Here is a 12372-nt window from a genome sequence, read left to right as displayed (position 1 = left end):
CCAAGTGATGAGAAGCTAAAAATCAGTCAATTTTTGTAATCAACCACACCAAGGAAAACCGGTGGAAAAATTGGGCCTGCATCAGCTAAAATTTGTGCCTGCTGGAACAAAGAATCATGGCAGCTGGGATGGGTGAAAAAAAGTATATGGAAATAATATGAAGGGGATGAAAAACTGATGGATACAGAGACAAACAAAAAATTTAAAACATATGTCGGCCTTACAAAATATTACAAGAAAAGTAGGTGGGGGGGTGGATACATGGAATGAAAAATACATCGCAGGTCCCATAAGATAAAATACAAATAGGCCAAAAAACATCCACCTAATTTATCGGATTAAAAACAATAACAGGCTATTTATTAGCCTCAACATCCCGACAGCAGTTGGGCCATCATACAATGGCCGGCCCATATGGGTGCATGTTCCATGGCCGGGCGGCATGGGATTCGACGAATAAAAATCGATTGACGATAGAAAACAATTTTTAGCTAGGTGATTGTTAGAAATTCCAAAAAAATTGAAGAACTACACATCCTGTTTCAGAATTGTAGGTTTTTTTAGCAAATTTAAATGCATAATTTTTACCATGCATCTATGTTCGTCGCAAAATCTAGGAAGAGAAAGACGAACAAACCCACGAGCCCACAAACAGAATGAAAGAGAAAGTTGGCAATCTGGCTTGGATACATTTTGAGTACGGATCAAAAACACCCTTGTTCGTTTCAACGGCGGTGTATTCAAATAGTATGCTTTTAAAACTTTTTTCCACACCAAACTAATTTGAACACAACAGGCATTGACGCTTTTAAAAATGCTGAAAGACGTGTGAACGCGACAGGGAGTGAAGGTAAGAATTATTAAAGACCAAGAATGAACACAATTGTTGACTGGTTTGACTTTGTTTGGGCAGGCGGCAGGCCGCGTGAGCGTGACGATGTCAGCCATCCTAACGGAACCCCGCGAAACCAACGACCGCCTCCCAAAACGACAAAAAAAATAAAAAGAAAAGGAAAGGGCAAAAAAAGGAGGCGCGCCCCCCAAATGGAGGAGGAGGTCGTCGTCGCCGCGGCAGTCGCCGTCGCCGTCCGCCCGCTCCGCCTCCAATGCCATTAACCCTACGCGCACGGCGGCTAGGGTTTCGTCCCCTCCCCCTCCTCCTCCTGCGTGACGATGCCGTCGTGGTGGAAGCGCTCCAAGTCCGCGTTCCACCGCTCCTCCGTCACCCCGGCCTCCTCCACGCCGGCCTCCCCCGCGCGGGCCTCCACCTCGCGCGCGCAGCCCGGCGGGCGGCGCGGCGCCGACGGGGAGAGCGACCTTCTCGTCGCGCCGCCCAAGCTCACGCGCCAGCGGAAGCTGCGCCACGTCGACGCCATCGACGTCGCGCTCGGGGACCTCGTCGTCGCCGAGGCCGGCCGCAGGGCCTCGTCCTCGCCCCCGCTGCAGAGGGGCCGCGCGTCCGAGGCCGTCGGGATCCCGGGCTCCACCCCGGTCTCCAGGTCCTCCAGCACCAGGGAGGCCGTCGCGCAGCCGCCCAGGTCCGCGTCCTCGCCTGTGCTGCACCCGCTGCCGCTGCCCTCGCCGAGGCCCGCCGACCTCGACCCGCAGGACCCGCCCGGCGTCGCCGACGGGTGGGGCGACAGGACGACGACGTACGCGCCCAGGTGCCCTCATCTCCTTTCTTCAGACAAGACAGAGTCCGTTTCTTCTTTGGCCCAATTTCATCTGAATTGATTGTTCCTCAGAGATTGTTGTTATTTACGGGCAATTGCAATTGTCTGCCAATCTAACCGTTCGTTGGTGAGGAAGGTGCTACATTCGCAGTCAATTTGCATCTGGCATTTTACCATGGCAACATAGCGTAGTTTCGGTACGATTCACCAAATACTGAAGACATCAGTATTCAGTGGTTCCAACCAACAGGTGGAAATGTTGCTTTCAGTAGTTGATAGGTTCTCTATGATTATTCCGGGGATCGTTTGCATTTATTGTGGCGTGGAAATGTAGGAACAGGGGGGGATCAGAATGGCCTCTGTACTAGAATGTTTGTCGGAACTGAACTTTCAACTGGATTGCGAGCACTTGATAATTGCTCAAAATGGACATTCATCCTCTTGTCCCACGTTCCATCTGTTCTGGTCAGAAGTTAATGAAAGAGCATTTGTGATGGTGTTTGCAGTTTCTATAAATTGATTTAGCCCAGTTTGACACAGAGGCACTTGAAAAATAGCGTTGCACTATGCACCACCTGATTGTCCCTTTTCTGACTAATCCTTTTCCTTTCCATGTATAATCGGCACTTGTTTTCATATATTCAAAATGGATAATTTGTATATATGTACTATGAGTTATTTTTTCATTACTTTGAGTTATTTCCTCATGCTTATGAGTTTTGTGGTTATAGGTTCACAAGCCAAACAGTACAAAAGTTTCCTGAGCAAAATGAATCATTGCCAAATGGAACAAAGCGGGCTACCTTTAGTCACCACAGGAATGCATTTCGTGAGAAATTCCAGGATAAGAGTTCAGCAGAAATGAACTTCCGGTTGAACATTCCAGCTAAAAGTGCTCCAAGCAGTGGCTTTTCAAGTCCTGTGTGCAGCCCTCGACGATTGAGCTATGCTGACTTCTCATCTACTGCGGCACCTCCTCAAGAACACCTAGCATGTTCTGCTCCATCTATCCGACATATAGATTTTATTGGAGCTTCGTCCCCTCGAACTTCACCTGAAAAGCATGCAGGGTTTCCAGACCACTATTCTCACTCTAGTGCATTGAGAAGTCCTATTCTCATGCCAAGGAATACCAGTGCCCCTCCGTCACCTATGCACTCTAAATTGTACCCAGATAACAATATTTCACGCATGGAGGGAAATGGGGCTGTCAGCTTTCACCCATTACCACTCCCTCCTGGCGCTTTAACTCCAATGCAAACAGGTTTCAGCAATCAGCCTGCTCCAAAAGTCGAAATGCCCTCAGTGGCTGGTCAGTGGCAAAAAGGAAGACTTCTCGGTAGTGGCACATTTGGCTGTGTGTATGAAGCTACCAACAGGTATGTAAGTGTATTTGGTCAATCACTACGGCTAGCACGTCATGTTAAACTCTGAAGGTTTCTACTGCCATTTACTTGCAGGAATACTGGAGCTCTCTGTGCAATGAAAGAAGTCAACATAATTCCTGATGATGCTAAATCTGCTGAGTCCTTGAAGCAGCTAGAGCAGGTTACTAAATTTGACAGTATATCGTACATAATACCCATACTTTTCGTTAGCAGAAATGAGTAATATTTAATTTTTAGGCGCCTTTTGTTCCTTATCAGAATAGTTTCCTATGTTATTATTCCTGTTGAGTGTTTTTCTTTATGCCTTGAAGCCTCTAGCTGCTTGAGTCTATTGCGTCTTTTAAATATTACCTGCAGCATCTGTATAGTATGTCTAGACAACTCCACTCAGACCATCCATATGAGAGTGTTCTCCTAATTCTCCTTGTAAATTTTAATAGTGGTTTAGTGAAACCCTGTTTTCCTCCTCTGTAATGAGTTAATGACTAATGACCTACATGCAAGCTTTGCAGTAGCCTTTCCTGACATACATTCATATTGTTTCAGGAAATAAAGTTCTTAAGCCAATTTAAGCATGAAAACATAGTGCAGTATTATGGCAGTGACATTGTAAGTTCCCCTCTGTAATCTGAGTTCAGTAACTCTGCTTGTTAGTTCATCATGTAATTTTGCAGTGTCTTGCAGATTGACGATCGTTTTTACATTTACCTGGAATATGTTCATCCGGGTTCAATTAATAAGTATGTCAAACAACATTATGGAGCAATGACTGAATCAGTTGTTCGCAACTTCACCCGCCATATTCTAAGGGGTCTTGCATTTTTGCATGGCCAAAAGATTATGCATAGGTGTGCAAATCTCTGTCATTGTTCAAATGCATTTTCTTTTAATACCAGGTCAACTGTTGTGGTAACTCTTGGCTTGCTTCCCTTCTTCTCCTGCTTGGGAGCTTCCAGTAAGCTCTTTCTATTTTAGAATTTCCCGAATAAACTTTTCTAGGAAAAACTTTCCTTCAAAAATCCCTTGTTGTTGAAATTTTCTCACATGAATCTTCATACTCTATCTGCCTCCTTTAGTTTATGTCAGTATGTTCTGTCTATGTATCACTTATCATGAGACCTTGTAATTTCCCTAGTCATTTAAACATAAAGGATGGGCGATGGAGGAGCTATGATCTCAAATCATTTTTTTACTCCTGAAAGTACATAAAGATAGGAACTTTGTTGAAGGTGTCTAAGACAACATGAGCAGAAATAAATGTCAAGCTTCTTGTTTGATGCCTTTGCTCAACTAGGAAAATATTTTGAAAAGATGGAGTGCATGGGTCATGTATCAAAGTTGAGCAACCTCAAACTAATCAAAGCTTTCAATACAGTAAAATTGAGTGAACGTATCAGAACTGTTTTGACTGCTATACATTCCTGTAAAAGGTAAATTAAAAATCTACACTCCCAGGGATATCAAAGGAGCAAATCTACTAGTTGATGTTCAAGGTGTAGTCAAATTGGCTGACTTTGGAATGGCCAAACATGTAAGTCGCCTCATATGGAGTTCAGTAACATTTTTCATGTGGCACAGTTGACAGTATTTTGTTCTTTTATCAGTTAAGTACTGCAGCCCCAAATCTTTCACTGAAGGGAACTCCATATTGGATGGCCCCAGAGGTATTCTGCGATATTCCTTGTATTACTACCAACTTCTCATGTGACCAAGTTTTCTATGCAAGACATGTAAAAAAAACCTTTGATTCTGTATAGTGTTGTAATGTTGCATAGTACAGTAGTACTATGATTCTTATCTAACCTTACGTTTTTTTAACACTGCCCTTTCGGCAGTGTGAGCCGCTGTTTTTTTTTTTTTGAAGCTCTGTACTTACTGAAACTGCAAAGTACGGCGGCTTAAAGTCAGTGTGTGCAACTTAGAAATAGGAACAGGATCTTAAGATGTTGGGATATGGACTTTTCTTTATTTTGTACAAAATGAATTAAGCTTTGCAATCATATAGCAATGTTTGGTACATGGTTTCACAACTGGACAGTTACGCAGGCAGCACCAGATACAAAATAAAACAACAGCACTTCATTTCTCTAGTTCACAGCTTGGATGGCAGTTATTTTTTATTGTCCTTAATCAAAAGTCAATTTGTCCTTTCACAAATGAGCCAATTACACTATTTTTGCACTTCATGTTTTAATTTTCAGATGAAATTTAGTTAACATGCTTGTGACTATAAATTTAGCTGCAATGTTGTGTTGAAGAAATTTGTTTATTCTTCAGATGGTTCAGGCTACACTAATGAAAGATGTAGGCTATGATCTCGCTGTTGATATATGGAGTCTTGGCTGCACCATCATAGAAATGTTCGATGGAAAGCCTCCTTGGAGTGATCTTGAAGGGGTAATAAGTTGAAGCATGCTTGCATTTCAGTAAATTCTAGCATGCATTGCATGACTTAAGTCTTCCTAGTGTGCCGCCTGAAATGGAGCACTTCCCCTGTGATATGCAGGCAGCTGTGGTACTTTACCTTCATGTGATGTTCAACAATAAGATTATTTACTTCATGTTGTGCTGCATTCTCTCTATTAAACAAACTCTTTACTTGGAGAAGGGCGTATGGTTATTTCTATGCAGGATAAAATATATTTTCTTCCTAAAAAGTTTATGCAAATCTTTCTTCTAAGGCTGTCCTTCCCCTGTGCCATCTGAGCTCCTCTCGTTACATACTTTTTGCCCCCGATCCATCAGGATCCTCGGCCAACCAAAATTGTTGGTATGGAGGTAGTATTTGAGCTACATGCTTGCCATGCTAATAGTCCTATATATGTTTGCATAACAGATGATGCCATCTAATTGCTCAAAGCCTCAAGAATTTGTGAAACTATATCGTGTCAATAATGCTCGCCATTCTACACAAAAAGCCCGAGCGTGACTAAATTTCTGTTCTCATGCCTGAAGAAAATGTGTCTAATAGCCTGATTATGCTGTCATAGAGAAATTTCAAAGGAGGGCTCCAGATAACATGAAGACAGAATGATGAGACAAGCACACTGTTATGAGTGTCATTGATCATCTCTTAACCCTGCTCTCTACTACCTTGCATGCTTTTATTTGTCACTGTATTCTTGGTATTAACATTAAACTTTGATTCTAAAGTTCCTTATTATATGTTTCCCTCGGTGTCCTGCAGCCTGCCGCAATGTTTAAGGTTTTACATAAGGATCCACCAATTCCAGAAAATCTGTCCCATGAGGGCAAAGAATTTCTACAATGCTGTTTCAGGAGGAATCCAGCAGAGAGGCCAACTGCAAGCGAGCTGCTGGACCATCCATTCATCCGCAATTCAAGTCACTACAACAAGCATGGCTCCATACATTCATTTGCAGGGATTAAAGTCAATGTAAGTACTTTTTTTTTCTCGCATGACCAATGAGGGGTAAAAAGAAACCTGAGAATGGCATATATATGATGCCAATGCTGTATTACAGGATATTGCTCACAGTTCAAGAGACAACAAACCAACCTCGAAGAGTGACTCGAGCATGAAAGGCAAAAATACTAATATGTGAGTAGTTTCCTTTGAATTATGGTTGTGCTATCATGGTTAAAAAGAACTGTTAGTTTTTCATCGCTAGATCTGAACAAGTTCTTTTTGTTGCCAGGGAGCCAAGCAGAGCTGCTAGGTCTTCTGAATCAACTTTTCGATTGGCACCACTAACAATCCAGGAAACTACTCAAAATTTGTCGCCTCGGCCTTTAGGTTTCGGCAACAATATCGGTTCAACGACGAATTTTGTGAACACCATGCATTTTCCAAGTGCAAACCCTCAGCCTAGTCCATTGCCAAGGCCTAACGGGAAGGAAGTTTTGTTCTAATTGTGGATGGTGCTGCATGCTATGCAGATTGCTATTGCTGCAGATGCAGTTCTAGTTTAAACATGCCTTGGAGAATCCACCGCAGTTAGGGCATTGATTGCTCAGAGAGCACTGCAATCCAGAAGAACTCGGCTAACAGCCTGGTGAAGGAGCTTCTATGGCGTTTCACCTGCAGGATGTAGCTTCTCTTAACTAACCATTTTTGAGCAAGGATAGATAACCATATGAATTTGTACAGTTTACCAGGGTTTTGTATGAGAGATTCATGAAAGCACAGATGTAAATTATATCCAGAAATTGTTGATGGAATTTTTTGTGTAACATAGAATTAGGACTAGCTGTATGTAAAACTGAAAGTTCCCCATTTTTCGGTCAATAGGAATTAGGTGCAGCTCTGTTGCTTTTGCCGCTCCCCTGTAATCATATTTTCACTGTATCATTGATTATTCATTTCTGGCCAAAATATCAGCGGCACACAGGCTTATCTGTGTACAAAACAGGTCAGGTTGTGTAAATATGTGAATATTTTTATCTGTGCTATAAATTACGTTGTTTATGTTTGTAAAATGTAAACAGCAAACCAGAGCATAGAATCACTGGATAGATAGACAAAATAAAGATATGCTCGCATTTCTCAGGCAGTGCACTTCATACTGAGAAAACACAAACGATAAGTGCTTAAACTAGAGCGACAACCTGGACACCTGGTGCACTAGTCCTCAGGCACATATACTACCTTCCTAAATTTCCGATAGATATAAAATGTCATGCGTATTCCTGGCCTAGAGAAGCTCCAAAGCATTTGGTACAATTCCTTGGCCTTGATTTCAGGGATTTTATAGTAGAAAGTTACTTCCATCTGTTTTAGCACTGTCGCCCAACTGAAAAACTGCTTCAGAAAAGCAACTTCACGGACAGATCCTCTCAGGTCACGGATTTCAAATTCTTCGAGGTGGCTCAATGATAATTCCTCGGTTTCCCACTCTCCTGGCTGATCACAAATGCAACCTGATGGGCATACAGTTTGTGCCTAACACAAGGAGCACATCAAATTAATAAGATTAACTGATTATGAATGCCAAAAACAGAGGAAATGTTAAATTGACGAGGACAAATTCCTTGATGCTGTTGAGATATGCCAATATGTCATCAACTGGTTGTGGGGAGAGAAGATAGCACAAACGGCCATATTTCTTTTATAAAATCACAATATTCCCAGGTACCACCATAACATGCAATCAGTAGCCCAAATTCAAGGAGATTTCCAATTAACCTTATTATATGTTATCAATGGATGTAAGGAACATTAGCTATAACATGTAAGGTACTACCATAACATGTAAGGATATTTTCAAAAAAGAAACATATTCTACTTTCTGTGAACTCCAAATTATCTCTTAACTACTCCTTATAGCTGCTATACTGCCATTCAACAACACATTCAACTTTCTGACCACTGGCACATATTTCAAACGGGCTGACAAAATAACTACTTACGTCCCAAATTGAATATCTCTCAGTTAAAACTATATATAGTGTCATTATTAGGAGATAAATAGGCCATATGCATACCACAGATACGTCAAGCATGGGGAGAAAAGAGAAATTCAAAATATCCAAAATGTCACTTTTTTGTGCTTAGAGGGAATATTAAAGAAAGGATAGCTTTACCGCTGGTCAAAAAGGATAGTTTTACCTCAAAGCCAACAGGAGCAGCAAATAGCAGCATCAGTCTTCTTATGCCAGTGCACAATCTCAGAACATGGAATGCGCTGGCCCCAAAGGCATGTCCATTTGCAATTACAACCAGGCACAAAATCGTAGTGTTAGGTAGCACTGTCATGTCCTCCATCAAGTATTCGTAGTTCTCTATCTCCTATGTGTTCATAGAAAGAGAAAGAAACATATTACTACTTCAAGTGATTGTCGCAAGCTGTCTATTATTGTCTGAGGCTCTGAGCAAGCAGGAAATTGTTGTTGTCAGCTATCAACCTTACCTTGGGTTTCTTAAACAAAACCTAGCCATCGCAAGCTTCTTAAAAAATTACTGCTAATTGTCTAGAAAAATGCTATGAACCTCATGTATCACCAAGATATATCGGAAAAGAGGGATGACTAAGTGTGCTCAGCAATGTTGCAAAGCAAAACAAGTGAGAATATTTTGACAGTGATTCTTGAATACCACCACCATCAAAGACAATTATATATCTACATGTTGCATACAAGTTGAAGTTTTTCTAAATGAAGACTCATACGCAGTATGGCTGAGCAAATTTTACAGTGGTAGCCAAATGATGGATCTTGGTGTCCAATTTCAAAACTGTACCGAGCCAATCAAAGATGCTGCAATTGCACACCAGTATGATACATTGATACTACAATGGCATAATTCCAGATAATAAGAGAAGTAAACTCACCCGTATATACGCCAGTGTTAGAAAAAGGGTTTCGATGGCCTCAAAGCGCTGCAAGAGCGTTAAACAGGAGTGATTGTGACTAAGGCCATCGTGTCCATATACAAGATAAAAGAAGGTGCCCAGCAATCGGAGATGTGTCATCTTGCCAAGCTGGACGGAGCTCGGATCATATGCATCTCTCCACACGAGGCTCAGCAGCTGAGGGGCTGAGATGTTGGCAACCGGTTGCGTCTCATCGTTGCTAAAGCAGTATATCACAGTTAGTTCCGTGAGCGCCGGTGCCACAACAGTGATCTGCCACAGCCCGCGCAGGTTGCTGAGCTCCATCCGCAGCAGCGACTCGGAGTTGATGGTGAGATTGCCCAGACCACGGGAGTCGGTGACGGTGAGCTTCTGCAAGCACGGGCACCGCGGCGAGGACACGGCATCGCCGAGCGCGCACGGGCCATGGAACCGGACGCGGCTCAGGTAGACCCCGGTGAGCTGGGCGAAGACGCCGGCGGTTGGCATGGCAAGGCCGTGGAACCCTAGGATGAGCGAGATCGAGGTGGCCTTGTCGAAGCAGGGCAACTCAAAGGCGCCTCCTTGCGCGGCCTCCTCCTCCTCGGCATTTTTCTCCGGATCAAAGTTGACAAGGGCTAGGTTGCCGGAGACGCGGCGCGCGGCGGCGGGGAGCCAGACCGCCAGGGCTTCGGCGCCCTCGACCACGACAAGGAGGTCCCGGAGGGGCACCTCGTGGGCGTCGAGGGCGTCGCGGAAGCGGTGGGGCTCGGGGGCGACGGGGATGCAGAGCTCCGGGAGGAGGGCCCAGACGCGGCGCCAGCGGCGGGAGAGGACGCTTGTCCGGGTGGCGGCGGTGGTGCCGAGGCGGAGGAGGATGAGGACGAGGACGTCGTCGGGGAGCGCGCTGAGGCGGTCCTCGCCGGAGGAGAGCTTCGCGCGCTTGGCGGCGCTCTCGTCGCCGCCGCCACCGCCCAGCTCCATCGAGATTCGAATTCGAGAATGGGGACGGAACGGAGTGGAATTCGGGAGAAATTTCTCGAGTCACACGACAGCATTTTCGCGTTTGAATTTGGGAGAAATTTCGGCACGGCTCACAAAATTTGTCATCTTCCATTACCCATTATTCCCTTTTCACACCTTTGTTCTTTGGAGAACTCCAAGTCGCCCTTAAACTTTGCTTGGATAATCAAATTTCACCTTAATTAACAAATAATCAATAAAACGTGTTTTAACTTGTCTAATCCAAGTAGAATTTGAGTTTGCGAATCATCGGGTCTCTGTTTGAAAACTTTAGAACTCACATTGTAGATCTTGAATCCATTTGAATAAATATCCCAAATGTAAAATGTGTATGCAAAATGAATCCCACCTGCCAGTAATGCCATGGGGCTTGCGTATCACTGATTTTCAATTTTTTTTTAAGATCTGTGCATGTCAAATATGGATTCGATACTTTAGATGTTGTTAGACGCTTCTAAATTTTTTTAAACGATACAGGAGGAGAGTTGTCTCATATATTAATAAAAAGAAGATCCTAGATAGGATGAAATAACAAAAACTTTTACCTATAGTCTTATAGAAGTAACTAGAAAGGGCCGCTGCATTGCTGCGGGTGGTCAGTGGATGTACATGTGGTACGATTTTTTTTACGTGTGGTTGGATAAACATTCTTTTTGGAAATAAATGCCAGAGTACATTGAGGCTGTAGAAACGCTATGTGGAGATGTTGTAGATTTTGGAATATTAAGTATATTTTGTTTTGAAGTGTATCTTCAGTTGAAATGTAAAAATTTGTGCAAGAGAATTGGAAAGGAGCAATGAATTCTATTTGCTTTATATGAAATTTGTAGATTTTTGAATTTTGAGTAAATTTTATGTTGAAAAGTTGTTAATTTAAAAATGATTTGGTGTTCGGATGTTAACTATAATGGGGAAATTAGAAAATTGAGCACGAAAAACTGCTTTTGGAAAGGAGCAATGAATTCTATTTGCTTTATATGAAATTTGTAGTTTTTTGAATTTGGATTATATTTATTGTTGAAAAGTTGTTAATTTAAAAGTGATTTGGTGTTCGGATGTTAACTATAATAGAAAAATTAGAAAATTGAGTCCTGCTTCCACGTTCAACATTTTTTAATTTGAAGATTTTTTACCGTCCGTAAGTGCAATGGATCTCGTATAAGCATTTGTGTGAACGATTTACGAGAACACTTTGAATTTGAAATTTTGATGCATACGAAAGATTTAGGTTTGAATTTTTGATTATTTTCTCTATCGAACACTTATTAATTTGAGGACGTTTTGGTGTTTGAGTTGTAAGTATGACGGGTCGCATTTGAACATTTGTACGAATGAATTGTGGAAGTGTTTTGAGTTTAAAATGTGCTCTATACTAAAATTGTATATTTTTAATGTTAAGTAAATTTTATTTTGGTTTGAACATGTCTTGGTGATCGAATTATACGTATAGTATTGCTATTGTAGTAGTAACAAATGGAATGAATTGTTACATGATTTGAGTAAAATTCGAGGGTCATTCAAAGAAAGTTCCTGAGAGAGAGAAAGGACGGCGGGTTGATTTTAAGAAAATACAGGGAGTCTTTTGAAAATGTTGCTGGCCGGGTGGTGGTGGACTGCGTGTTGGTTTCAGAAAAATTTGAGGGGATTCTTCGCAAAATTTTCTGAGAGAGGGATGGACGCTGGGTTTTATTTCGTGAAAGTTTTGAGGGTCTTTTTGTAAAATGGGGGAGGAAAGCTCGATCTCGGCTGTCCACCCAACCAATCTGACGGCCGGGATTTGCCAACGACGTGGCCACACTCCCAGGCCGCGGTTTTTTTTGTGTGAATCGTATATAGAGATAAGCTAACACATTTGAAAAGAAAAAAAAGTAAAAAAAGATCAATGTGCACGACGAATGAATTCAGGGCGGGTATGGGCCAGCCTGGTTCAATAGTGAATAATTCCGAATAAACCAAAAGTAAAGGTGATGGTTCCATTATTTCTTGGACCACCAAATG

At 42.4% G+C, this 12372-nt stretch overlaps 2 protein-coding genes across 3 annotated transcripts; one reads left to right on the top strand and one right to left on the bottom strand.

Moving 5' to 3' along the window:
- The first annotated feature begins 1017 nt into the window (after positions 1-1017).
- LOC120659253 (mitogen-activated protein kinase kinase kinase 5-like) lies at positions 1018-7433 on the top strand. Its single transcript, XM_039937332.1, has 11 exons — positions 1018-1664; positions 2405-3052; positions 3134-3221; positions 3608-3670; positions 3746-3909; positions 4517-4592; positions 4666-4725; positions 5339-5458; positions 6249-6458; positions 6547-6623; positions 6721-7433. The coding sequence occupies exons 1-11, from the start codon at positions 1174-1176 to the stop codon at positions 6932-6934; spliced, it is 2211 nt and encodes a 736-aa protein (XP_039793266.1). The 5' UTR covers positions 1018-1173; the 3' UTR covers positions 6935-7433.
- An 89-nt stretch (positions 7434-7522) lies between these two features.
- Positions 7523-10390, bottom strand: LOC120659254 (F-box/FBD/LRR-repeat protein At2g04230-like). Of its 2 annotated transcripts, none has more exons than XM_039937333.1 (3): positions 9352-10382; positions 8631-8810; positions 7523-7964 (listed from the first exon to the last, which is right to left on the bottom strand). In XM_039937333.1, exons 1-3 carry the CDS (start codon positions 10333-10335, stop codon positions 7647-7649), a joined length of 1482 nt encoding a protein of 493 aa, XP_039793267.1. In that variant the 5' UTR covers positions 10336-10382; the 3' UTR covers positions 7523-7646. The 2 variants fall into 2 exon arrangements, with proteins under 2 accessions (XP_039793267.1, XP_039793268.1); XM_039937334.1 differs by having other exon boundaries at positions 7665-7964; positions 8631-8706; positions 9352-10390.
- Between the last annotated feature and the right edge of the window lie 1982 nt (positions 10391-12372).

The sequence above is a fragment of the Panicum virgatum genome, chromosome 2N (genome assembly GCF_016808335.1).
Source record: "Panicum virgatum strain AP13 chromosome 2N, P.virgatum_v5, whole genome shotgun sequence".
In the NCBI taxonomy this organism is placed as follows: Eukaryota; Viridiplantae; Streptophyta; class Magnoliopsida; order Poales; family Poaceae; genus Panicum; species Panicum virgatum.
The sequence above is the reverse complement of the archived record's forward strand: the minus strand, read 5'-3'. Positions and strand labels throughout refer to the sequence as shown.